This window comes from Quercus lobata, chromosome 6, assembly GCF_001633185.2.
Source record: "Quercus lobata isolate SW786 chromosome 6, ValleyOak3.0 Primary Assembly, whole genome shotgun sequence".
NCBI classification, from domain to species: domain Eukaryota; kingdom Viridiplantae; phylum Streptophyta; class Magnoliopsida; order Fagales; family Fagaceae; genus Quercus; species Quercus lobata.
Window position 1 is genome coordinate 45,891,501 of NC_044909.1, and position 26,863 is coordinate 45,918,363.

The 26,863-nt window shown below is 35.8% G+C and overlaps 1 protein-coding gene across 2 annotated transcripts; it reads left to right on the top strand.

Moving 5' to 3' along the window:
• The first annotated feature begins 20,691 nt into the window (after positions 1-20,691).
• Positions 20,692-24,480, top strand: LOC115994738 (SCARECROW-LIKE protein 7). 2 transcript variants are annotated; one of them, XM_031118972.1, is made up of 2 exons: positions 20,692-22,876; positions 24,309-24,480. In XM_031118972.1, the coding sequence occupies exon 1, from the start codon at positions 20,981-20,983 to the stop codon at positions 22,847-22,849; it is 1,869 nt and encodes a 622-aa protein (XP_030974832.1). In that variant the 5' UTR covers positions 20,692-20,980; the 3' UTR covers positions 22,850-22,876; positions 24,309-24,480. The 2 variants fall into 2 exon arrangements, with proteins under 2 accessions (XP_030974832.1, XP_030974831.1); XM_031118971.1 differs by lacking the exon at positions 24,309-24,480 and having other exon boundaries at positions 20,692-20,831; positions 20,954-23,354.
• Positions 24,481-26,863: the final 2,383 nt, after the last annotated feature.

Genomic DNA, 26,863 nt, shown 5'->3' on the forward strand with positions numbered 1-26,863 from the left:
TATATAAGGTGAAGGCTTTTTCATAGAGAGGGGGAGAAAAAACAATATAACAATTTAAACTATTCTGATATTCTAGAATGATCATCATATACAGATTTAACCTCCTCAGACTGAAAGTTTATTGATATCAGCATCATTGGTTTGTGTTTGACCGCCATACAATTTAATACTAGCCGTTGTCTAACTTATTAGAACCTAGTTCTTTGATCCATTCTTTACAAATTCATTGTATTGGGCTCCTTGGACCAAGACTCCATACATTTTGGGCTTGGGTCTCAAATTGTGACCCTACATTATTCATTTCAATATTTGAAACTGGAACTCTCTCAATAAAATAACATCAAGTTAGTGAACTTAAAGTTTTTTCTTATTCAGTTAGAGTTTTTGCAAGATTTTTTTTTTTTTTTTTTTAGTCTCCCATGAGATCAAAACATGTCAAGAAGTATCCTACCGTTATCATTTTGAAATGAGCTGCTTTGTGGTGGATACGTAGCCATGTGGTTTTTCGTGAGTTAATAAATTGGGCTGATTTTTTAAATATATTTTTCAAAAATTTAAAATTTGGGTTGGTTTTGGTTTGGATTGCTAAAATTTCAATTCATTGAACCCAACCTAATCCATGTTATTAATAGTTTAATTAAAAATATGTATAAAAAAAAAAGTTTGTTATTTGGATTTTGAAACTTCGTTTAAATTTTTTAGTTTAATTTATTTTGATACTTAAATTTGATAAAATCTGCTACGCTGTTTAGACCTTATACTACTTAACTACCAATTTTAATCGATGGATTTAATTATTAACCCAAATGGATAAATAACACGAGATTCAAATCATTATACCCAACTACACCACCCATAAACAATTCAAAACATCAATCACAAAGACACCATGTAGAGACAATATTTGTTTACGGAGTGAAAACTAAATGGTGAAAATACTCTGAGAGAATGTCATGTAATGAACCAATACTAAAAATCTAACAAATTCAACGTTCTTATTAAGCATGACAAAATGATCTCAATCCGACTACACAATGGGTTGGGTTAATTTTTAGAATTATCATAGGTTGGGTTTTAGTTTTCTCAACCTAAAGAGGTTGGTTGGATTGAAAAATATCTCAAACTCAACCCTATCTGCACGTCATAAGGATTAGAATATAGGAAGAAGTATTGATCGTTTTTAGAAATGGGCTGCTTTGTGGTGGATTTGTAGATTCATGTTTGTGGCAGACACATGGGCCTCTCATTAAAAAAAAAACCATGTAAAACAAATTTTAAAAATAAGGAACAGATGGAAGTTCAGTCATCAACCCCAATCAAGGATCAAAAAAGAAAGAGAACAAACCGAATTGAATAAGTTAGAAGTATTAGTTTAATAAATAAATTTTTTCTCAAAAAAAAAAAAACCGAGTTTAATCAAGAATATTAGTTCCTAACTTCATTATATTAACAAAATCACTAACATCACAATCACGGGACAGACAAAAGACCAATCATCCATGCCAAGTGGACCTATATATAATTTTGAAAGCATTATGTAATGCAATTTTAAAATGCTGATTATAGTCGTGATGACTAATGAGCAATATCTTTTCGGTGTAAAATATATGAATTGGTAGAATATAGAAAGAAACTCATGAGTAGCTTATTTAAATTGTCAAAGGTACAGTGCCCCCCATTATCATGTACCAACGTCTTTCTCCAACCCCATTCAAAAAAGCCACAACTGTCGCCTACTTGTTTCTACCAACTACTATAGTACTACATATTTCGGCATTAATTTTACGCTGCCAATTTCCAACAAAGCAGTCTTTTTGCCTTGCCCAAAAAAAAAAAAAAAGAAGAAGAAGAAAAGAAAAAGCAGTCATTGTATCAATGCACTACTTCATTGCAAGTTTGACTGAAAAAACCACCTTAGCGTCATGATTTACAAAAGAACATTTGAATAATAGCATAATTAATGCATACGATTTGTTTTATTATAAGATATGTATTGACTCTGTCTCTGAGTGTATATATATATATATATATATATATGGCTATGAAAATTGAGAGATCTGTCATTGTTCAAAGGGGATTTGAGTATTTGACAACAATTGAAATACGCTTTTTTTTACAAATGGAATTGGAAGAGAGGGATACCCTTTTACAACAAAGACAGGAATCATCTTCACAGACGGAAATTCAAAAATTATAATGACTTAAAAGACTGTTTTTGATACATCGTGATTACAAACCAGGAAAAGGATACGTTCTGGTTTTATATAATGTAGTGTGCGTACGTGTGTGTGTGTGTTTTCTATGGATTCGGTGCGGCTCATCATGGCAAATCAAGACTATGACAACAATTAAAACATGGACTAAGTTAACGTGTCCAACTCTCCAAGACTCCAACTTTGAAGAAAGATTCAATAACAGAGGACTAAGCTTCTGTAATGATCACAGTGAAAGCAAGTTTATTTGAACAATTTCAAAGAAAAGAAAGTCTGGGAAAATGAGAGAAAGAGCAAGAAAATTAAGCAACGAGAAAGAGAGAAAGACAGAGAAGAATGAGAGAAACTTCTATTCAATTCCAGAGAATTCTTTTCATACTTTACATCTGTGCCCACTGAGTGGTTTATATACAACAAGATTAAGCTAAGCCATTAAGTTAAACTCCTGAGATTTAGGGAGTTAGTTATGCTGCGCTAACTGATTTTCGTGCCAAGCCTGAACTGCCAACTGAATCAGATAAGAGTGATGTGCACCGTTTCATTAAAGACCCAAGAGAGTCAACACATAAGTGAAACGGTGCGTTTGATTTAATTGTCCAATCTTATGTAAAATGAAACGGTGTGTTTTCTTCACATACAACCTTCTTTATCTTCTTCACAGGTCTAGAACTGGAATTGTGTTCAACATCCCCCCACACACTGATGGGGGAGGAATCAACCAACAGTTTGGCACAATAAAACTGAAACAGAGGAGCAGGGAGAGGCTTAGTAAAGATATCTGCAAAATTATCTCAGCCAGAAACAAAATCAATTTGTAATTGCTTGCGAAGAACTTTCTCACGAGTGAAATGGTAATCCACCTCGAGGTGTTTGGTTCGAGAATGGAAAACGGGATTAGCAGAAAGAGCAATGGCAGACACATTGTCACACCAAATCACTGGAATATGATGAAGAAAGACACAAATTTTTTTGAATAAGGTACGAAGCCAAGACAATTCCGCAGCTGTGGAAGCTAATGCACGATACTCTGCCTCTGTGGAAGACCGAGAGACAGTGCTCTGCTTCTTAGCAGACCAAGAAATGAGATTGTTACCAAGAAACACAAGTAAACCTGTGGTGGAGCGACGATCTGTAGGATCACCAGCCCAATCTGCGTCTGAGAATGCAGTAAGAGTCAAAGGGCCAGGAGTAAAAGAAATCCCAAAATGCAGTGTACCCCTGATATAGCGTAGAACCCTCTTAGCAGCCTCAAGATGAGTGGTGGTAGGATGACTCATGAATTGACAGAGCTATTGAACGCTAAAGGCAATATCAGGGCGAGTGAAAGTAAGATATTGAAGAGCACAAACCATGCTCCTGTACTGAGAAGGATCAGAGAGAGGGACACCATCATGAGGAACCAAACGAGTGGAAGAACATGAGGGAGTCTTAGTAGGTTTTGAATTCTCCATATGAAATCTGTGAAGTACATCTGAGGCATACTTAGTCTGAGTGAAAGTGAGACCATATGAAGACTGAGTAATTTGGATGCCCAAGAAATAATTGAGAGTCCCCAAATCCTTAAGTTCAAACACTTGACCAAGAGCTGCAATCAAATTGTGAACTTGAGAAGCATCATTACCAGTGACAATGATATCATCTACATACAAAAGAAGGTAAATGATAGTCTTGGCTGAACAGAAGATGAATAGGGAGTTGTCTGCCATGGAAGCAGTAAAGCCAAGATGAAGTAAATGAGAAGCAAATCTCTCAAACCATGCCCTGGGTGCCTGCTTAAGACCTTAAAGGGACTTCTGCAACTTACATACATAATCAGGATGAGCAGAATCCACATAACCAGGTGGTTGATGCATAAAGACCTCTTCTTTGAGAAAGCCATGAAGAAATGCATTTGAGACATCAAGCTGTCTTAAGACCCATCTACAACTCACAGCAATGCCCAATATAAGTCTCACAGTAGTAGGCTTCACTATAGGACTGAAGGTCTCATGAAAATCCACACCTGCTTGCTGATGAAACCCCTTTGCAACCAGCCTGGCCTTATATCTAGAGATTGAACCATCACTATTCAACTTAAGCTTGAAAACCCATTTGCATCCAACTAGATTAACACCAGGAGGAGCAGGAACAAGAGACCATGTCTGCTGCCTTTGAAGTGCCTGAAATTCAGCATCCATAGCCTCACACCACTTTGGATACTGAGATGCAATTTTGTAGGTAGGGGATTCAGTATAGGAGTAATCAATAGTGGCCTTATAACATAGTTTGGAGTTAGGTTTGGAAATTCCACTCTTGGACCTAGTTTGCATAGGATGTGTGTTGAGAGAAGGAACAGGTAAAGACACAGGTAAAGGAGGATTGGATAAAAGGGTAGTAGCAGAAGTAGACTCAAGAGTTGGTGTATCAGGTAGATGGGATGGTGCAGCACTAAATGGGGAAGACAAAGTAGCAAAATTGGGTGAAGGCACAGGTGTGGGAGGTGTTGGGGCAAGGGTTGGTGCTGTGACAGAGTGGAAAGGAGGGAAGATGGAGATGGACAAGCACCAAGCAAAGAGGGCTGATTGGTAGAGTGAAGAAAAAGCTGATTAGACAACCAAGTAGGAATGACAGAGTTGGAAGAAGTGAAAGAAACAGGTTGGACAGAAGGTAAACCAGGAAATTTAGACTCATTAAACACAACATGTCTTGAGGTGTAAACATGTTTGGTGTAAGGATCAAGACAAAGATAGCCTTTAGAGTGGGTAGGATATCCAATAAAGATACATTCCTTAGTCCTAGGTTCAAGCTTGTGAGTAGTGTAAGGTCTAAAATTTGGATAACAAGCACAACCAAATGCTTTAAATTGAGACACATCAGGTGAGGTAGAGTAAAGGGTAGACCAAGGAGATTTTCAACTAAGAACAGATGTGGGAAGCACATTAATCAAAGAAATAGCAGTCTGTACTGCAAAAGTCCAAAAGGAGTATGATAGAGAAGTCTGAGACAAAAGAGCAATGACAGTCTCTATAATATGCCTATGTTTCCTTTCTACAACCCCATTTTGTTAAGGTGTATAAGGACAGGAAATATGATGGGTAATACCATGGTTGGACAGATAAGCTTTAAATTCATTAGAAGTAAATTCTCCTCCACCATCAGACCTAAAGGTCTTGATTTTCAAGGAGAATTGGTTGGCAACCATAGCATTGAAATGAACAAGTTTAGTAAAGGCTTCAGATTTGGACTTAAGCAGATAAAGCCAACTAAATCTAGAGTAATGATCAACAAATAAAATGTAATATTTATAACCATTGACAGAAACAATAGGTGCAGGACCCCACAAGTCAGAATGCACAAGTTCAAAGGGAGAAGAAGCTTTAAAATCAGAATGTGGAAAAGAAAGGTTGTGCATTTTACCATACAAACAATGAGTACAAGTGTGATCCTCAACATTATTAGTATGTACAGATCTGACACCAGGAAATAAGCAATGGAGAGCTTGATCATTAGGATGACCAAGTCTCATATGCCAAAGAGTCTTATTAAAAACAGATGACCTAGAAGTGTTATTATAGGCTTTAGGTGACAAGAAAAGTTGAGAAGCCTGATGAGGATAGATGGGGTAAACACCACCTTCACTCCTGCCCTGGTAGAGAATTTTCCCTGTGTCCAAGGCCTGAATTGAAAGAATATCCTCATCAAAATAGCACCAGCAGTTATTGTCATGACATAGTTTTTGAACAGAAGCAAGATTAGAGGCAATGGATGGAACTCTAAGAACATTGTGAAGTTGAAGACTAGAAGAAGAAGAGGGAATAAGTGTTGTACCTATGTGTGTAATAGGTAATGTCTGAACATTACCAACAGTAAGATTATCCTGAGTGGTGTATGGCTTAGGGAAGCTGAGCTGGTTGAGGCTAGCAGTCACATGATCAGTGGCTGCACTGTCAGCAAGCCAAGGTTGATCTTGAGTGAAGGAGGCATTGAAGGCAGTAGCCATTGCTGCAAGCTTTGCAGGTGGATGCTTGCCTTGATAGGCATAGTCCATCCTATGATAGCAGTCCACAGCCTAATGACCAACTTTTCCACAGATTTGACAAATTGGCCTATCTGATTTTGCACCACCAGAACTGGATTGACCTTGCTGGAAATGATTGAATGGACTAAATTGTGGAGATTGACCACTTGATCCTCTACCACCTCTGCCTCCTCTATTATTGAAATTTCCCCTGCCTCTTCCTTTATTCTGATTGTGATTATAGCTATTGCCATTGAATTTCTGATTAGTCAATGCAGCTAAGGCAAAAATAGAGTCTTTACCATCTAAGCCTTCATTGAGAGACTCTTCTTCCGCATTTAGCATAGTAGAAAGTTCATCAAATCCAAGCTGAGTGCTCCTAGTTCTGATTGCAGATCGGAATGCATTATACTCTTTAGGAAGTCCCTTAATTGCAATGTGGAGCAATTCTTCATCATCAACAATAACTCCAACAGCAAGCAATTTATCTCTAACAACTTTGATTTTCTGAAGATAAACATCAACAGTATCATTTCCTTTCCTCAGATTATGAAGCTCACTCTTAAGATTCATGATGTGAGACCTTGATACTGAGGAAAACCTATTTTCAAGCACCTTCCATACTTCAATAGTGGAAGCACATCCAACAGTGAGTGTTAATACAGATGGAGACAAAGTTGAACTTATAAAGGTGAGCAAAGCCTTTTCCTTTGATTTCCAAATTAAGAAATCTGGATTCACATTTGTAGTATATGATCCAGACAAATCCTTAAGAAATTTCTCAGGAATTAGTTGAGGTTCTTCAAGCAATTCATACAAAGAATAAGTTTCAAGAACCATGGTAATTTGATGCTTCCAAACTATATAATTGGCATTATCTAACTTCACGGTCATCATATTTGACATATTGGACAGAAGTAATAGAGGCTGATTTACCAGATTCATTGGTGTACCAGATGACGTTGAAGAAGTAGATGAGGATGAAGCCATTGTTGAGCTTGAAGCTGCCATTGTTGAAGATTGATTCGTAGCAGTAGTTGCGTGCTCTGATACCATGAAGAAAGATTCAATAACAGAGGACTAAGCTTCTGTAATGATCACAGTGAAAGCAAGTTTATATGAACAATTTCAAAGAAAAGAAAGTCTGGGAAAATGAGAGAAAGAGCAAGAAAATTAAGCAACGAGAAAGAGAGAAAGACAGAGAAGAATGAGAGAAACTTCTATTCAATTCCAGAGAATTCTTTTCATACTTTACATTTGTGCCCACTGAGTGGTTTATATACAACAAGATTAAGCTAAGCCATTAAGTTAAACTCCTGAGATTTAGGGAGTTAGTTACGCTACTCTAACTAGTTTTCGTGCCAAGCCTGAACTGCCAACTGAATCAGATAAGAGTGATGCGCACCGTTTCATTAAAGACCCAAGAGAGTCAACACATAAGTGAAACGGTGTGTTTGATTTAATTGTCCAATCTTATGTAAAATGAAACAGTGCGTTTTCTTCACATACAACCTTCTTTGTCTTCTTCACAGGTCTAGAACTAGAACTGTGTTCAACAAACTTCACGTAGGGTTCCTCTCAACCAAAAAAGATCACGTGGGTGTTTTTTTTTTTTTTTTTTTCCCTTTCTCTTTTGAGACAAATGAAAGATGACAACATTAAGATAGCAAAGTTGGAATAATTATAGGGTTGTGTTAAGTTGTTATTTTTGTATGTATTTGTATTGGCTTTATTCAGTGTCAAATTTATTTGTAATTTTCATATTTTGATGTATTTTTCTTGGGGGATTATATAAAGTTTTAGTTAAGATACTTGAGTCTGGTCTAAGTTGATCAAAGCTCTTCAGAATGGGATCATGACTTGTCTGAGACCAAACTTGCACGTGAAAATGCCACACGTCTCAAGATAGGAGTTTTGTTAATGAGTGTCATGACTAGGTCACGACTTACTAGATGACAAAATTCTGGCTCCTCATTCTTACCTGCAACCAAATCATTTGGTAACATTGCTAATTCATCCACTCTATTCCATGATCATCTTTAGAAGCCAGAGAAATACCCTAGGAGAGAGGATTGAGGGTGAACTGGTGAGAGTAGATTGTGCTCACATTTTAGAGAGAGAAAACCAATTGTTCATCAAGAGAACCTGTAGCTTTTCTCTTCTCTATCACTCTCACCATGTTCACATTTTAGAGAAAAAAAAAATTTACCTTCACTACCTATACCATTTTTAAGTGTTAGAGAACTGTCGATTGCTGGGAATCTTTGGAGGTTCAAGCCACAAATCCAAGTTTCAATTTGTGACTAGTGATTGGTCGCTCAACCAGGATTGCTCCATAGAATAAAAGACTTGGCAAAGTCGGATGCTATATAACATGAGCTTGGAGGGCTCAAGTATTAAGGGAGTTTGGTCTACTTCAATCTTGTATTGCATCTATTCTATAGTGGAGTTTCGACCAATGGAGTCAACGAAAAAGGTTTTTCATCAAGAGTTCTGGTTTCCTCTTCAAAAACACGTCTTAGTGTTTTTGTATGGTTTAGCAATTTATTTTTCTGCACTTTACCTTCAGTTTTAATTACTTGAATAGTTGGATATGCATGCAATATAAATTGGTTAATCACTTACATTAGACATTAAGGGTCTGTTTGGATACAATTTATTTTTGCTGAAAACCGAAAACACTGTAACAAAATAATTTTTAAATATATGAATAGTACTGTGGGACCCATTTTTAATGAAAAAGTTGTTGAAAAGTGAAGTTTGTGGGTCTGTGAACAGTGCACCTATGCACTGTTCACGGGAGAATAGTCAACAACTGCGGCTTGAAAAAAAAAAGAAAAAAAGAAAAAGAAAAAGAGAACGTGCGGAAGCAAAACGCTGAAGTGAATCCAAATAGATACTAATTGTTAATTTGGTTTAAAAGTGATTAAGCCATAAATTTGATTATTAGGGGGTCCAAATATTTGCTAGGTTGTCGTTAACACACACACACACACACATATATATATATATCTTTCTAGTTGGAATCAAAATAAATAAATGAGTAAAGAGCTGAAAATTACTTCTTTCTCTTCATAATTTCTTAAGGTTCCACATTTCATCAATAAAGACTTACCGATATAGGATGAGAAAGGCCAAAGGGGAAAAATTTTGAGAAGGCCAACAAGAAATGTGTCAACAAAGTTTTCTCATTTAGGTAAATTAGAAAATTCTTGGAAACTATATATGCATCTCTTTCAAGGGATAAGTATTTAAACGCTACATTAATTATTAATAGTCACTGTCGTTGCTTAATTTCATCTTCAACTACTGCATATCGTTTTCACGTCCTCAGGTAGCTGGTAGCCTGGCAGCCAAGTCTTTCATCAGTAACAATACCGTAACTATTGTTATATGTATATTTTCACTCCAAGTTGTGTTTCAGTACTAGTGTTGGCCCTAAAAGTCTAAAACACATAGATCACATGTGAAATGTTCACAGTTTTCAACAAGTTGATCGAGCTGGACAATCCTACATAAAGAAACCATTAATTAGTGCTTGTATAATGTTGGGCGCATTTTACCAAAAAAAAAATAATAATAATGTTGGGCGCTCGAATAGTGTTATGGTTCATGAGATTCTACCCAATCACACACGTTTAATTTCACCAAACCTTTTCCCATATATAGCATTTTTTAGGTTTAGACTTTACACTCCACACTCTAGAAAACACAGACACGAACACGAGTACAGATATGGACACAAATACGATACAGTAGCACAAGCAAATTCTGAAAAATTATAATATAAAATGACTGATACAATACCGTTACGACACGGGTACGGCACTCTAAATAAAGAGTATGTGCTTACTAGCCTATAATTCTGTTACTATTGAATACAGATGGCTCCAGATTTCCTTTAGAACTAAACCAAGCAGGTTCATAATGGCCTAGTCACTAAGTGCCCTTAGCATATTACTAAGATTGAACTATTTCAGTAAAAAAAATAAAAAAAAAATAAATAAAATAAAAAAAAAGAAGAAGAAGAAGGAAGAATCTTTTAGAAAAGGGATTAGATAGCGCTTTGGCAACTGAGATGGAGAGGTGATTGTATGACACAGTAGCACAAGCAAATTCTAAAAAATTGTAATATAAAATGGCTGATACAATACCGGTATGATACGGGTACAATACTCTAAATAAAGAGTCTGTGCTTACTAGCCTATAATTCTATTACTATTGAATACAGATGGCTCCAGATTTCCTTCAGAACTAAACCGAGCAGGTTCGTAATGGCCCAGTCCCTAAGAGCATTCTCATCAAACTAGGGGTGTGCAAAAAATCGAGGAACTAAAAAAACCACTTGAAACCAACTGAACCGTTGCCAAAATTTTAGTTCGGTTTCGGTGCGGTTCGGTTTCATTTTTTAAAAACTGAAATTTTTAGTTTCGGTTTCGGTGCTGGATTTTTTCACCCCAAAATAAACCGAACCGACCAAAACACACACACACACACACACACACACACACACACACACACACACACACACACACATATATATTTATGTAACTTTAATACATTACTAATCAGTGGCTTAGTGGTACGCTCCTTGTGGTTTGGCTAGCTGATTCCAGGTTCGAGCCTTCATGTGGGACGTGGGTTTTTTGCTATTTAATTTTTTAAAACCCTAGAGCATGATATAAATACGAAAATACCCCTATTTTATTCTTCCCTTTTCTTTTCTTCAGCCACCCCCTTCCCTTACTTTTTCTCTCAATTTTTTCTCTATCTCTTTCTACCCTTCTCGCTTTAGTTCAACATGGAAGAAGAAGCTTTCTCAAGCTTTCTTCACTCAAATTATTCAGTCTCTCTCTCTCTCTCTCTCTCTCTCTCTCTCTCTCTCTCTCCGAGTTTCTTCTCTTCGCTTCAGATCGATGAAGACCAATTGTAACAGATCTCTACTTCCCTGATCTTTCGTATATCTCAGATTCTCATATAATCGGTGAGTTCTTTTTACACTTTAGGCTGTGTTTGTTTTGTTTCGTTTATACTGTGATTTTTTTTTTTTCAAGTGAATGGTGATTTGCTTTAGAGTGATCTGTGTGAAAAGTTTTGAGCTTGTGGTTTTTATCGATTCTGAGTGTGATTTTATATGCTTTGGTTTTTGCTTTATTGTTTGAAAAAGTGTGGTTTTGGAAATCTCAATAACCCTCTCTTTGGAAAACTAAAAACCAACCGAAACCGACTGAAACCGAAATACACCAAAACCGATTGATTTCCAGCCATTTCGGTCGGCTTTGGTTAAGAATTTCACAAACCGAAATATTTGGTTTCGGTTGGCCATACCCATACAAACTGACCAAAATCAAACTGAGCACACCCCTACATCATACCTTGTATAAGTGCTAAAATGTTATTTTTAGCATCTAAAACCACAAAATGTTGTTCTATCAAACATGCTATATCCTAAAAAATTTGCAATCTTGCTACAGTGCGCTCTCAAAAATGAAAGTGCACTGTAGCTCAAATCTTATAAAAAAAGTAATTTTTTATTACTTCTCTCATCTCTCTGACTGTACTCTTCTTTCTTTTTCTCTCATCGGTGTTCTCTCATTTCTTCTTTCTTTTCTTCTTTCCTTTTCTCTCACTGGTCTCACTTCTTTTCTCTTTTCTTCTTTCTTTCTCTTTTCTTCATTCACCAACATCCACAACTGAAAACCATGGTGGTAGTGGTGGTGTTGAAGTTTCTTTTTTTCTTTTTTCTTTTTTTCGATGGTGGTGGTCTTGGTGGATTGTTTGGGTTTTTTTTTTTTTTTTTTTGTTTGGAGGTAGCTTGTGATTTTGATGGTGGTTGTTTTGGCTAGTGGTGTTGGTTTATTTTAAGGGATTTTGTGGTGGGTTGTTGATGACGGTGGTTGTTGTGGTGGTGGTTTTGTTTTGGGTTTTTTTTTTCCCGTGGGTTGTGGCTGTCACAATGGTGGTGGTGGTGGTGGCGGCTGATGGTGGTTGTTTTGGGTTTTTTGCAGTGGGTTGTGGCTGCCATGGTGGTGTTAGTGATGGTTCTAGTTTATGGGTTTTTGGTGGTCTAGTTTGTAATTTTTTTTCCTCCAGTGGTGGTGGCTGGTTGCAGGGGTTGGTGGCAATAGATGTGGGTTCTGATCGGAGTTATGGCAATAATATAGTGGTGGTTGAGTGAGTTATGTATCTAGTGGGTTGTGGTGGATGGTGGGTTTTTTTTTTTTTTAGTGGTGGTGGCTAGTGGTGGGTGTGGCCGTGGGTTTACTGGGTTGAGGGATGAGAAAGAAAGATGAGATGTGAGTGGATTGCTTCAGGAGGAGAGAGACATATAAACAATTAATATTTTAATGAAGTGGTAAAAAATATAAAATTTTTAATGTTTGGTGTATTATAAAATGAGGTATTAAAATTGATAAAGTAAATTTTTGAGATGGTAAATGCTAAATTTTTAGAAGTTTTGATGAGAATGCTCTAAGTAGCCTTAGCATGTTACTAAGATTGAACTATTTCACCCCAAAAAAAAAAAAAAAAAAAAAAAAAAAAAAGAATCATTTAGAAAAGGGATTAGATAGCGCGTTGGCAACTGAGATGGAGAGGTGATTGGATGTTGATAATTTGAAACCTTAGCAAAGAAGTGTGAAAAGAAATCTGAGATAAAGTTAAGATAGGGTGCATCAGTGGGCCTTTTGGAATTAGAAGATAAGCTACGAATGGATAGCTTTGATATTATTATTTTTTTTTCATTTTCTAGTCATACATCCAGTCACGATGGATTAAGACATCTATTTTTGTCTATTTAGCTGCGTATGGTCACTAACTATGGTGTAAACAATAATATTAATTTGAAAGGTCTTTTTAATTGTCAACTTTGGAAAGAAATTAGTTTTTTTTTTTTTTTTTGGGGGGGGGGGGGGGAAGAAGTTAATTATTTAATTTTATATCATTGAAAAATAAATAAATCAATAAAAATAAGTTCAAATAAAGTCACTCAAAGCAGTGAACTCATGACAATGGTAACAAAGATATCCTAAAAATCATATGTGCCTATATCATAAAGAAGATGAAAATGGTTGAATGAGTTTGGTACAAATAGCATTCGGTAAAATATTATTTTGGTTTCTAAATTTTGCTAAAAGTTTGTTTTTCATCCCGAAATTTTAAAAAGTTCTTTTTTCACCCCTAAACTTTATAAATAATTTTTTCAATAGTTAAGAGACAAAAATAGAGATGGAAAAGTAATTTTTTTCAATAGTTTCGAGATTAAAAAACAAACTTTTGGTAAAGTTTAAGAACAGAAATAAAACATTTTCAATAGTTTAAGGACAAAAAATGACCTTCTTAAAGCTTAGGAACGAAAAAAAAAACTTTTGGCAAAGTTTAGGGACCAAAATAATATTTTACCCAATAGTGTTTCTTACACTTACATTTCACTAGAGACATAATGATGAAATACACACCCTTGCTCTTTCTCGCCGCCAGAAGGACAGTATATTTATAATTTATTCCTATATAAACAATTGTTATTAACTATGATATTGCTAGTTGAGCTACCCGGTGTAATTTTTTGTTGGAACACTTCCTATCTCCTCATTTGTTTCCTGAGTTGTTTTCCAATCCCGGAGAAGAAGGAGAGTGTTTGCCTTGTTCTATGTTCCCTTGTCTCATTGAAAAATTATTAAGTAAGTAGTTCAGGATCTCCTCTCACATCAATGATATATCTTATTATAAATTTAAGTCTAAAACATTAATTTTCGTCTCTAAATTTTATGAAAATTTTGTTTTTCATCTTTAAACTTTATAATAATTTTTTTTTCATCCTTAAATTGTGTAAAAAAAAATTCCAATAGTTTAGAAATAAAAATAGAAATGAAAAATAAAATTTTTTTCAAAATTTTAAAGTGAAATATTTTCAATAGTTTAAGGATAAAAATAACTTTTTAAATCAAAAATAACTTTTTAAATTAAAAATAAATAATTAAAATTTTAACAAAAATTTATGAATAAAAATAATATTTTAATTTACTTAATTAATAAGATCCATTATTATACGAGAAGAAGTACTTTTAAAATTCAGTAATTACTTTTGTAGGGGTAAAACTCCCAAATCAAACAATGGGCATTGGGCCCATACAGAGTCCAGCCATGTCCGAGGAGAAAGTGGGGCGCCAAAAGGACTTCCAGCCCAACTCTGATGAGCCCAAACTTATTTAAAAAGTGGTCCGAGGAGGAATGTCTCCTCGGACGTGCCAAATATGGACCAAACATGCACCCTACCCATAATAAGGAATCACTCCAACGAATATTGGTAGTAAAGACGAGCCTCACAAACCCGGGAGAAGGAAGAGAGTATAGGATGTCTAGGGAGATATTATAGCTGCCGCATTAAATGCAAAGAAGTTACTTTTCTAGCCGCATTAATGTGGAGAGGACAGGCGAACAGTGTTACCTTGGCAACTACAACTCACAGAAAGGTAGGGGAGATGTCCGATGGGACGGGCACTTAAGTGAAGGCCCAGATGGTCAACAAGTGTAAGGCTCTGATTACTTTAAGGAGGCTATATAAGAGAAGAGCATCCCCATGAAGAGGGGATTGTGAAAAGGAGGAAAGAAAAGAACAAAAGAGAGAGAGAAAGCCCAGAGCCTTTGATCAGGAACAGAAGTGTACCCACACGTCTCCTCGGACCGAACATCCAGCGGACATGAAAGAGATATACTCACGTTCAATCGTTGCATGGCCCAAAATTAACTAACACTCACTTCGTTAAGGCCTAGTTCTGTAACCCACTCTCTACAAATTCATTGTCTAGGACTCTTTGGGCCAGAGTCGCCTACCTGTTAGGCCTGGGTCCCAAAAAAAATCGACCCTACAACTTTATTTAATTAAATTTTAAAAAAATTTAAAAAATAACAGTTTATTCATTATTGAATTTTTTATTTTTTATTTTTTGGAACCATCTTTTTCTAGTGAATTTTCGAAATTAAAGAACATAATGAATACGAGCAAGAATAATTGAATAAACAAATGAATTTATAAAAAATAAATAAAAAAACAAAATATAAATAATTTCCATCCGTTGGACTTCAAGGACTAGACTTAGCTGAGTTGAGTGGGGCCTCTTTGATGTGGTAGACAGTAGACAATAGGACTAGGCCTTAGAGTCTAATAAGAGTCTAAGACACCACCGAGCCGTGGTGTGGTGCTGCGAAGTTACTTTCGCCGGGTTGTTATGTCTTCTCTGACTTCTCCGTCAAAACACTCTCCACCGTTGCTTTTTCTCAATTTGTTGCGTTCTGATTGGCCCAAACGTTACTCGTCTAGGCCCTACCGTTTCACTTTTTTGTATTTTTCCTCTTTCGTCCTAGGCAATGAGGGGCCCATGTGGTCCAATTGGGCCACCTAGCCGCCCAAAAAGAAGTGAAACCAAAGTGGCAAAGGCCTCCACTTTAGCTTACCAATACAGAAGAGAGACGACAAGCTATGCGTTTTTCACCTTTCCCCCACTTCTCTCTCTCTTTTTTTTTTTTTTTAATCTCAAACTTTAATCTTTATCACTCCCTTCACTCTCATGACTAAAAAGGTCAAATTTGCAAAAATATAATAATCGTGAAAGAAATGTTTATTTAGGACTAGAAATTTACTCGCAGCCACCTTGTATTGTAGACTTGTAGTGGGTGGCACATTGATTTTTCTCCCTCTCAAGTTAAAATATTTTTTGACCATATTTTGTCGGTAGCATTGAAAAGTGTTGGCTAAAAGATCTATAAAATGATCAATTGTCTTCAAATTTTATCATACGAAGAAATTATAAATTCAATCATTTTTTTTTTTACCATTTTCTCTTAGGTTTTTTTTTTTTTTTTTTTTAATTGATGGACTGTAAGGTAAAGCTAAAATTCAAGCCTAAAACTAATTGCTCTCTTACCAAAATAAATTACTAATTGTCTCACAAAAAATTAAACTTCAAATAATTTATGACTTTAGTCATTTAATTAATATTTTAACAAAATATAGGAAATATGGAACATAGAAGAAAGAAAAAATTGCTACTTTTCTTATGTGTGTTTGTTTGGTTAGCAATATAGAAACCTACAAGGATGAAATTTTTTTTTTTTTTTTTTTTTTGGTTGTAAAAAAAAAATAGAATGGGAGAAATTATAATTTGCATAAAGTACTAATATGCCTTTATTAGGTAAAAAAATGTTATTTTATTATTTGTATGGTATGCATTAAATATTTTATTAAGACAGGCACACACAATTCATTAGGGATAAGCATGTCAATCTAATCTCTTACTTGTTGGGAGGAAAAAAAATGGATACAACCATAAAAAATAAATAAATAAGTAAAAAAAAAAAAAAAAAAAAACTAATGCAGCTTCCGCCGGGGGGGGGGGGGTGTGTGGATTCTAATGGTTGAGGTAAAAAGGCTGAACTCAATGGCAAGACGAAGTCAAGCAATGCGAGTGGAGGATCGATGGCATATGTCAAGTAGTTTGAGTGGAGGCAACAACCATAAATCCAAAAAACAATGGTTTGAAGAAGCCATTGACCGAAGTTGAGGACAATGCAACTTGACTAGCTCGAAGTCTACTCGAGAAAGGTTTGTAATGGTAAATTTTTAATTTTATATCATTGTCAATTGTTTCCCTTCATCTCGAGAAATTATAAGGTCCACATGGTGGACAAGTGATGTAGCTCACCATTCCACTAAAAAACTTCCACCTGTTTAAAATTGTTGGTTAGAAAATTTTTTTAAACAGAAATTAATTACTGACTCAGCAATTTTAAACAAGTTGAAGTTTTTTAGTAGAATGGTGGACAAGTGACGTGGTCCACAAGAGGAATCTATAATTTTTCCTCCATCTCACCATTGTATTTTCAACCAAACAAGGTAAATTTATACCTTCCCTTTATTTTCCTTCCCCCTTCTTTCCATCATCTTAGTTTTTACCTCCAATCAAATACAGACAAGGAATTCAAAACACAAAAGAAACAACAGAGGAACCAACTACTTCTTTCATTTCCACATAAAAGTACAACAATATGTGGGAGTTGTTAAATTAATGTACATACATTGTAACAAAGAAAATGGAATTAAGATTTAGGGAAGGTGTCTCATGGATTGAATACATGCATTGTCCCTTTTACAACATGTGGATCCATACGAGTGTGTAGTGGTCCATACACTGTTAGAAGATAAATTCATATATTTAAGACAATTCTGCTATATAGAGTGTAGATTTATCTACGTATTAATGATTTGATGTTAAATAAGTTATTTAAACTTTATCATATAGTTATTCAGTTATTCTTTTAAAAAAATATTCATTGTAGAATCTATCTAAGTTTTTCATGACAGCATACATAAAATTATTCATTTAATAAATTATTAAAATTATAATCTTTTGGTCAATATAAGTCACTTTTACCAAAAAAAAAATGTTACCCTAAAAAATATTAAATGCTTATATTTTTGTTAGTGTAAGAACTTAGAACATCTATAGATAATGGCGTAGTTAGAATTTTAATTGAAATGGACAAGATTAAAAGTCAAAATTGAAACCAAAAATATTAATAGACATTAACAAATATAAATAAGCAATTGTGTAATTGTCATACAAAATATATAATAATATAGATTTAAACTATAGTTTATTTTTTCATACCAAGATTTTTAGTTGAAGTGTAATAGGAAGGATGAATTTTATTTGAACTTTAAAAATGTTGTAATATGGGATAATTTGAATTTAAATTATTGAAAAATACCATAGGTGCCGTGAGTCAATTTTTATGTTTTCTCTTTGTATTTTTATATTTATTTTTTTGCTAACATGAAGTACATATCTCTCTCTCTCTCTCTCAAATTTTGGGTGTGTTTGGATACCGCTTATTTGTTAAAAATTGAAAACTTATTACTGAAAATACTATAGCAAAATAATTTTTAAAGGTGTGAATAGTGCCGTAGGACCCAAAAATTCATTGATATGCGCATTTTTGCATTTTTGGCTAAGGTTGTGAACAGTACTGTGAAACCTAATCAAAAACGCAAACGCTAAATTACATGCTGGAAACGTGTAATCCAAATGCACACTTTAGAACTGTTAATGAAAATCTGAATTAGTAAAAAAATGATTAAGAAAAGGGGAAAAAGTGACTTACCAATTGGTAGAAGGATTCCTTTCGTCTTTTTTCATTAACTTTTCAATTGTTTCGACTACATCACTACAATTCATGATTGAATTAATCAAAAATTTTATTCAAATGTAATCAACAATTTTCTGAAAAGTTTTAAAATTAACTTTATTCTAACGTCAACTATCTTCTAAACTTGAAATATTCATGCTTTTTAAATATAATACTGAAATTTAATTCATTATAGAAAGATATATAATATCATATTATATACTCCGTATATCTAAAAAAATTTAGTTAACCACTTATTGTGAAGCAGTTAGAACATTCACCCTTGCTAATACAATTTTTTATTATCTATTATTGAATAAGAATTTATTTTTTGTATTTTAACTAATCACTTTCCAAAACACTTACATGCAATTGTCTATTCTATACTTTATTTCATTAATATATTAATTCTTTATCCATCTTTTTTTCCTAATTCATCTCATTCTCTCCCAAATCACCTGCTTCTAACAAGAGCCAACACCAATACAAACCTAGTGACACAACACCAGAACACAAACATGTTTGAGCATTAGTCCCACACCGAAAACAAGATACCCCTTAGTCTCTACCATTGCTTAGACAACCACCCTAAAATTGACCTACTGCATAAAATCCATCACTTTAACCTAGACCTAGTTTGTTCACCTAAGTCAAAATCAAGGTTAGTTTTTACGATAATTTGTTTAGAGGGCTTCAAACTTGCGATTATTGATGTCGTAGTCTGGCAATGTAAGATCAAATGCGAAGTACAAATACTCGTACTTTTCTTTCTTTCTTTCTTTTTGGAATAAAAAAGGAAAATAAAAATTTATTCCTTTAAATTTTATAGGAAGAAAAAACTTATGTTTAGTACCTTAGTTGCTATTCTTTAAGTTTTCCTTTTAAAATTTAGTCATATAATTTTTTTTTTTTTCCTTATGAAATGCAAGTGTATTTTTTTAGTTAAGTAACTAAATACTTAAATTTAAAAAAATAAAATTTAAGAACAATATTTAAGCAGTGTACTTAAATTTTGCCCGAATACTTCTGACTATTTACTACCAATTAGTCAATTACTTTACCTACAAAGTCTATATCAGAAGTAATACACATGCAACGCACTCAATCGGAAGGCCAGATTATCATTTTGATAATAATTGATCATTTAACCTACTATGGAGACTCTTCGAAATAGACAGTCTAGTACAGAAACACTGTGTATCTGCAAAATGTAACATGCTAGCACTATTGTTTTTTTGGTAATATTTTCTCTGTTGCAGGTAGTTTACAAGAAATATCATCACTATTGAGCTTAAGAGAATTTTAGCATAGATTTTGTGGAAGGACTGGAAGTCATACATTACCGTTGTATAAAATAATCATGTTAGGCAGTAAAAGCTAAATGGACGGTGAGGATGAGATCACGATTCCCGAAAAGATCAAAAGGTGATGACGTCACTGAGACGGCGATATCGACGCGCCGTATATCGACGTGTCATGGACTAAGGTTTTGGGGAGTGGGGTCCACCTACTTATGTGAAGGTCCCCGAACAGAGCGGGAGGGAAAAAGTGGTACACGTGGACGTTTATGACCTGGTGTTGTCATTTCAATCTATCAGGTCCCACTTTCGTATGGGTGCCACGTCATGGATGTCGCACAAAGAGCAAAGGCACTCTCTCCTCAGATTTCAGAAAGAGAGAAAATTGTGAAAAAGAGTTAGTAGGGGCTAAAGGCCTAGTGGGGTCGTAGGCCTCTTTGTTTTTGTATTTCAAAAATAGGAAATGTCTTGGGATACTTAGTTAAGAAATAAATTAATAAAAAAGTTTATGAAAAAAGAAAAAAAATAATTAATATTTTGATAATTTTTTTCATTTTTATAAAAATGATGTCAAAATTTTCATAAAATGGATTGTTAACGAATTTCCTTAAAACACTCATTAATATGACTATATAGAAAACAGTTTTTTTTTTTTCAAACAATATAAAAACAAAATAATAGTGATAAAATACAATATCCAAAATTTAAAATTATTTAAATATAACAATAAATTTTTTCTAAAATAAAATTTTAATTTTTAAAAATTCCCAAAAATTAAGGTCTAAATGTTTTTTTTTTTTTTTTTTTTAGTTTGCAAAAACGACCAAGCTAGCTTCTCAAAAAAAAAAAAAAAAAAAAAAAAAAAAAAAAAACCGACCAAGCTAGGGAAGTCATGATAAAATCATAAAATACAATATTCATTTTCAATATTTTTCCGTTCTAGAATAGGGAAAGTGGGACCGTCTGTTCTTTTGGAGGGACTTTAATCAGGGCCTGTCCTCCTTCTGGGGTTGAGCTTCGTTCTTTAAAGCTGCGCTTCCCAAATCTCACTCTTACTCCCTCTCTCTCTCTCTCTCTCTCTCTAACTGGCTTAAGCAAACCAAAATTTGAGATCCCCTTGTTTCTGGGCCTCTAGTTCGTGTATGTACTCTTTCCCTCTCTCTATCTCTCTCTTGCTTGCTTGTCTAGTATAAATCACTGTGAGTGCTCACAAAACACTCGCTCTCTTACTGATCTTTTTTTTGGGGTAATGTGAGTTACAGTTTTTACCGGCGAGATTTGGCCGGAGAATGGCATATATGTGTGCGGACAGTGGCAATCTCATGGCGATTGCTCAGCAAGTCATCAAGCAAAAACAACAACAGGAAGAGCAACAACACCACCACCACCACCATCATCACCAGCAACATCAACAGCAACTTGTGGGCCTCAATCCACTCTCTCTAAATCCATGGACCACTTCTACTAGTACTACTACTCACCACACTCTGTCTGGTTCTCCAAATTTGGGTTTTGGGCTTTCAGGACCCGCTTTCTCTGACCCGTTTCAAGTTACCGGAGGTCCAGACACGGGAGAACCCGGGTTTCCGTTTCCGAATCTGGACCAGGACCAGACTGGGTTCAGGTTCCCTGATTTTGGTGGTGGTGCGGGTGGCGAGTTCGACTCGGACGAGTGGATGGATAGCTTAATGGGTGGTGGGGATTCAACGGATAGTTCAAATCTCCCATCAGGATGTGACGCGTGGCAGAACAATGCTGATTTTGGAATCTACGGTGCTGATCCGTTCACCCCTTGCCCTAGTCGACTCAGTGTCCGATGCTCTCCCCCGTCTGATCTTAACCGAGTCATCTTCTCCGATTCTCAGAAGAGTCCCAGCCTTCCTCAAGTCCCATCGTGGACCCCACCACCACCACAACCACAACAACCTCCGTCTCCGCCGGCAGTACCTAAAGACGCCAAGCCAGCTAACCTAGCACAACCAAGCCTACACAAAAACGAAGTCGCTGGAGTCTCATCTAGCTCACCTGAAATCGAGTCCGCACCACCGCTCCTTAGAAAGCTTCTCGATTGTGCTCGTTTAGCAGAATCCGAACCCGATCGAGCCGTGAAAACCCTGATTGGACTCAGGAAATCTGTTTCAGAACACGGAGATCCAACTGAACGAGTGGGCTACTACTTCTCTGAAGCCCTATATAGCAGACTGTCAGTACAAGCAGAGAAAAGCTTGACCATGGTTCAAACCACTTCCGAAGACTTCACGCTCTCTTACAAGGCTCTAAACGATGCTTGCCCCTACTCAAAGTTTGCACACTTAACTGCGAACCAAGCGATTCTCGAAGCCACAGCCACGGCAACGAAGATTCACATAGTGGATTTCGGAATCGTTCAAGGAGTTCAATGGGCGGCACTTCTACAAGCTCTGGCTACCCGGCCCAACGGAAAGCCCACCATGATTCGGATCTCGGGAATACCCGCTCCAGCTTTAGGGACTTCTCCAGCTGCTTCGCTTTTCGCAACCGGAAATCGGCTCCGCGAGTTCGCGAATATTCTCAAACTGAACTTTGAGTTCGAACCGGTCTTGACACTGATTGAAGAACTCAACGAGTCGAGCTTCCGAGTCGAACCGGACGAGGTATTGGCTGTGAATTTCATGCTTCAACTGTATAACCTATTAGACGAAACCCCAGTGGCCGTCGAAACGGCTCTCCGTTTGGCCAAGTCGTTGAATCCAAAAATCGTTACTTTAGGGGAGTACGAAGTGAGTTTAAACCGGGTCGGGTTTTTCAACCGGTGCAAGAACGCGTTGAGATACTACTCGGCCGTGTTCGAATCACTGGAGCCCAACTTGACCCGAGACTCGCCCGACAGGATCGAAGTGGAGAGACTATTGCTTGGTCGTCGAATAGCTGGTGTGATTGGACCAGAGGAACCGGAAACCAAGAGAGAGCGTATGGAGGACAAGGAGCAGTGGAAGGTTTTGATGGAAAGTTCCGGTTTTGAACCGGTGGCCCTCAGCCATTACGCAGTGAGTCAAGCTAAGATACTTTTGTGGAATTACAATTACAGTTCCGCGTATTCTCTAATTGAATCGCCACCTGGGTTTCTATCTCTAGCATGGAATGATGTCCCACTTCTGAATGTTTCTTCGTGGAGCTGATGGATTTGGCTTTTTGGCCTCAACTTGGTAATTGGTTTCCACCAGTTCTTTTTTCTCTGTTGTGGAACAATATTTTAGTATCTATACACGCCTCTACGTTTGACGACCGGACTATGGAACTTACTCATGGTTTTTAGTTAAAAGTTACAGTTAGTGTTCATTGCAATCTAGCATTAAATACTGCATTCTAAACCCTGTTGAAAATTGTTTGTTGCTTTTGCTGTTTGTGCTTAGTTTTTTTGACTTATCAACGTTATTAATGTGGTTTCTGTACTTTTTTTTTTCTTTTTTTGTTGGGGTTTTGTAACTTGTTTGGTACTTTTGAGTATGGAAATTGTAAAAAAGGGGGGGGGGGGGGGAATTGGAAAATCAAGGGGGGAAATGAAAATTGTATCTTTCCCTTGGTGTCAGTATTTCTATATGTAAAGTTTGAATCGTAGATATGATTTTAGTTGAATCTCACTGTTCATAAACCTGAACTGAAGGTATAAGTCATTTTCTCTCATATTCTGCATAGATTGTTTGATTTTATAAGCTGCAGAAGGCAGTTAGTTTGCTTAATTTGTACATGAAAATGATTGCTTGTAGAGATTTTTTGCGTATATATAATCGGTTCTCTAATGTGAAAGAGGCCTCCAATAATATGAATTTTGCTGATGGCCAAACTATCTTTCCACTCCGCGTTACAGTCTTCTTTGGCTTCGTCTAAGATTTGCACTGACCCTGCCATCATTTTCCTTAAAACCCTTGCTGAGGGCCCTTTTGCCTTGCCTGCCAATTATATTTCTTTATGAGTCTAGGGGACGACCAGACGATTCTGCTCTTGAATAGCTTTAATGCCTGTACCTCTCATTCTGCAATCAATCTCTCTCACACTCTCTCTGCTTACCGTCTTTTGGTGTAACACATTATTAGGGAAAGATGAACCAAGCCTCATCTCTGACCCGTAGGAGTCTATATGGGCCAGTGCATGACAAAGAAAGCAGTGGACTGCATGACATTTGCTGTTTATGGTCCGAGTGATTGTGACTTCTCGTGGTCATTGTAAAATACATACTTGAGTACTTTGAAATTTTATTTGAAAGGAGGGTCCCATACACCTTTGTGAGGTCTGGTATGTGTCCCCTTCAACCTCTTGGCTATTTATCACAATTGACAACCTCATACAGCACCGGGCCTATGAAGACGATTCGGCCCTAAGTAGAAAAATCCATTCCAACAGCTTCGGTCGTTCCTTTTGAACCTGAAAATGAATACACAATAACTTGAGGAAGATACTATTTTTGGGGTTATCTTTCAAGATTATCATTTTTTTTTTTTTTTTTTTTTCATAAAAAGGTTTGGAATTCTTGATTCACGTTAAGATCCGATCTTAAAGGTTTGCGTCCCATTTGGCCATGATATTTAAGATTTCAATTTAGAAAACAATCTCCACCTTACATCTTCTTTATGTGACCAGGTCCAAATCAGTTTGTAGTAGGAAATCTCTGACCGTGTTTGGTCCCAGTGACCCACGCTGTACGAGTACCAGACCGGAGGTGGACCACTTATTTTTGGCGGTAACCTAGCATCCCAAAGTTATCTTGATTTATACTATAATTTTGTGTAAGTAGCTGACTAAAATGGAAAATTCCGCAATGAAATTTAATAAGATTCATTTGAAACCAAGTTCATTGTCTCTTATTCCTCAAAAAAAATAAAAAAAATAAGAAAAAGTTCATTGTCTCTTGACTCTCTTCTTTTCAAAATTAAAGTTCATTATCTTTCTATAATTTTTTGGTAAACAAGGAGCAGCGCAAACTATTGCCACATTGGCAAGTATAGCCTGAATGTACTGTGGTCATTATGGTGTTTTACATTGTGAGACACTTAGAGACATTTAAAAATCGAATGGCTTTTAATATTTATATAAACTAAACAAAATCAAATATCATTTCTCTCATATTTAGTTTAAAAGTTATAAAAATTAAGAATTGAAATGAGAGGGTATGTTAGTACTGACTGTGTTAAAACACCCAAAATGCTATTTTAGCAAACTAAACGACAAAAAACAAACCCCATCCAATGTGCTAAATGTAAAAAAGAAATGCAATAGTTCTACAATATTATTACTAATCTATTGCTAACACAAGTAAAAAAGAGCCTTAACTACCCGTTCATGCCATGTTTGGAGTTTCTACGCATAAATCAGAAGTTCTTTGTTTCGTAACGATCAAAATAAACCATCCACAAGATAAAGATAGTACTTAATTATTGCCGTGCAAACTATAATGTACAAGATTCCTAGATTGACAATTTCGGATGTTATTTAGGTTTGGAACCCTCTCTTTTTCCCCCTCTCAAACAAATCAAAATGATTGAAGTTTTTCTATTTTGAATAGTGCTAGGTCTAATTCCTATTACTTTTGTTAGATTATTCATAACCGCAGTAAACTATTACTAATAGCAATTACTCTAGTACCTTGCTACTATTTTTTTATTTATTGATTTCTCTCTCATCTCTCTCTTGGCCCTTTGACTTTCCCCTTGGAGCTCTCTCATCTCTTTCGCGACAATGACAACTCTCATAATGGTGTCAAAGGATTCGTGGGTCATGGTTGATTTGCCTTTGGGTTCGTGGGTTCTGGTGTTGATATGTTCGATCATGGTTGTTATTGGTTCGGGTTGATTTGGTTGATCACGAATGGTCTCGGATCTTTCCTTTTTGGTCTCAGTTGATTTGTTTGATCACAGTGATGGTTGAGTTTGGTTTGGATTAATCAGGGTTTTTTATTTATTTTTTTTATCTATCTATGGTGGGATGTATGATATGTTGTTGAATGATGTGAAAAAAATAGCATGAATAACTTTTTTTTTTTTTTTTGGTAACAAAGTATAGGTGACTTTTTGTTTTTGGTGTGCTAATCGTGTTTTTTTTAAGCACACCAAGTATTAAAATGCTCCCATTGTTATTTGAAACCATTCATTCAACTTCAAATCTTAGGGACCCAGATGTGCTGTATTCAAAGACTTGACGAAATCGTTTAGCACAAACGTGACAAATCGTTCATCCATGAGAGAATTTGACGAAAAAAAAAAAAAAAGCAATAGTAGATAAATACCATAAAGTCTGCATAGGCACTGTTCTATAGCTCCCCAAGAAATTGCACAGTTGTGGAGTAAAATCAATGGCAATTTACCCAAGTACGATTACCTCTGCGAGCTCTGTTTCTTTTTAGGCGTAGCTTGAGGGTTTCAGACTCTCTGACCACTCCATTACTCTCCGTATTTCAAAGCCAGTAATCATAGCGTCACCATAAAAGGTCGTATTGGCAAGCGAGTCGTGAAAAGGAGGTCAAAGACTGATTTTATGTGACATATCTATCGGTGATTTTATCACTGCTCTTGACAGACACGGTTCGTTGAGTAATGATAGGACACGTAACTTAGCACAAATTTATGCTAGTGATCGGTAAATATGTATTTTCACGTGGCCCACAATCTCACTTTTATCCATCAAAATTAGCAATTGTGACACAAAAATATGAGAAATTGGAGTAATATTATTTATAATTTTTTGAAATAAATATGAATAAAAATATATGTAAAAATATATATAATATTATTTAAAAATTAAAAATAAACATTTAAAATTGTCTAAGTCCTACGTGTCTTTGAAATTAATCTTGTTCTTTTTTGTTTAATTACCTTTTTTTTTTTATTTGCTTGATGACGTAATCGATGCAGCAACGGTCTCATGGTCCCACCTTAATACTTTATTGAGACATTGAGGTTTGTTTGTAATTGTACTGTCGTTTTCAATGACGTGTCCGTCAATAGCGATAGACTGCGCCTCTATAGTCTATATTAGTGTCACCACTTTCCCACGGCCCACCACCAACAGTCTCCGGCTCGGCCAAAAATAGCTATAGTCTATACTAGGGTCACCACTCACCCACAACCCACCACCTACGTTCTCCGGCCCAGTCTTAAATAGTGAAGGAGCTGCTGTTCTCTCAGCTAATTTGTGTCCCC

Coding starts and splice junctions, on each gene's coding strand:
- LOC115994738 (XM_031118972.1), top strand. CDS start 20,981: ATGGCATATATGTGTGCGGACAGTGGCAATCTCATGGCGATTGCTCAG.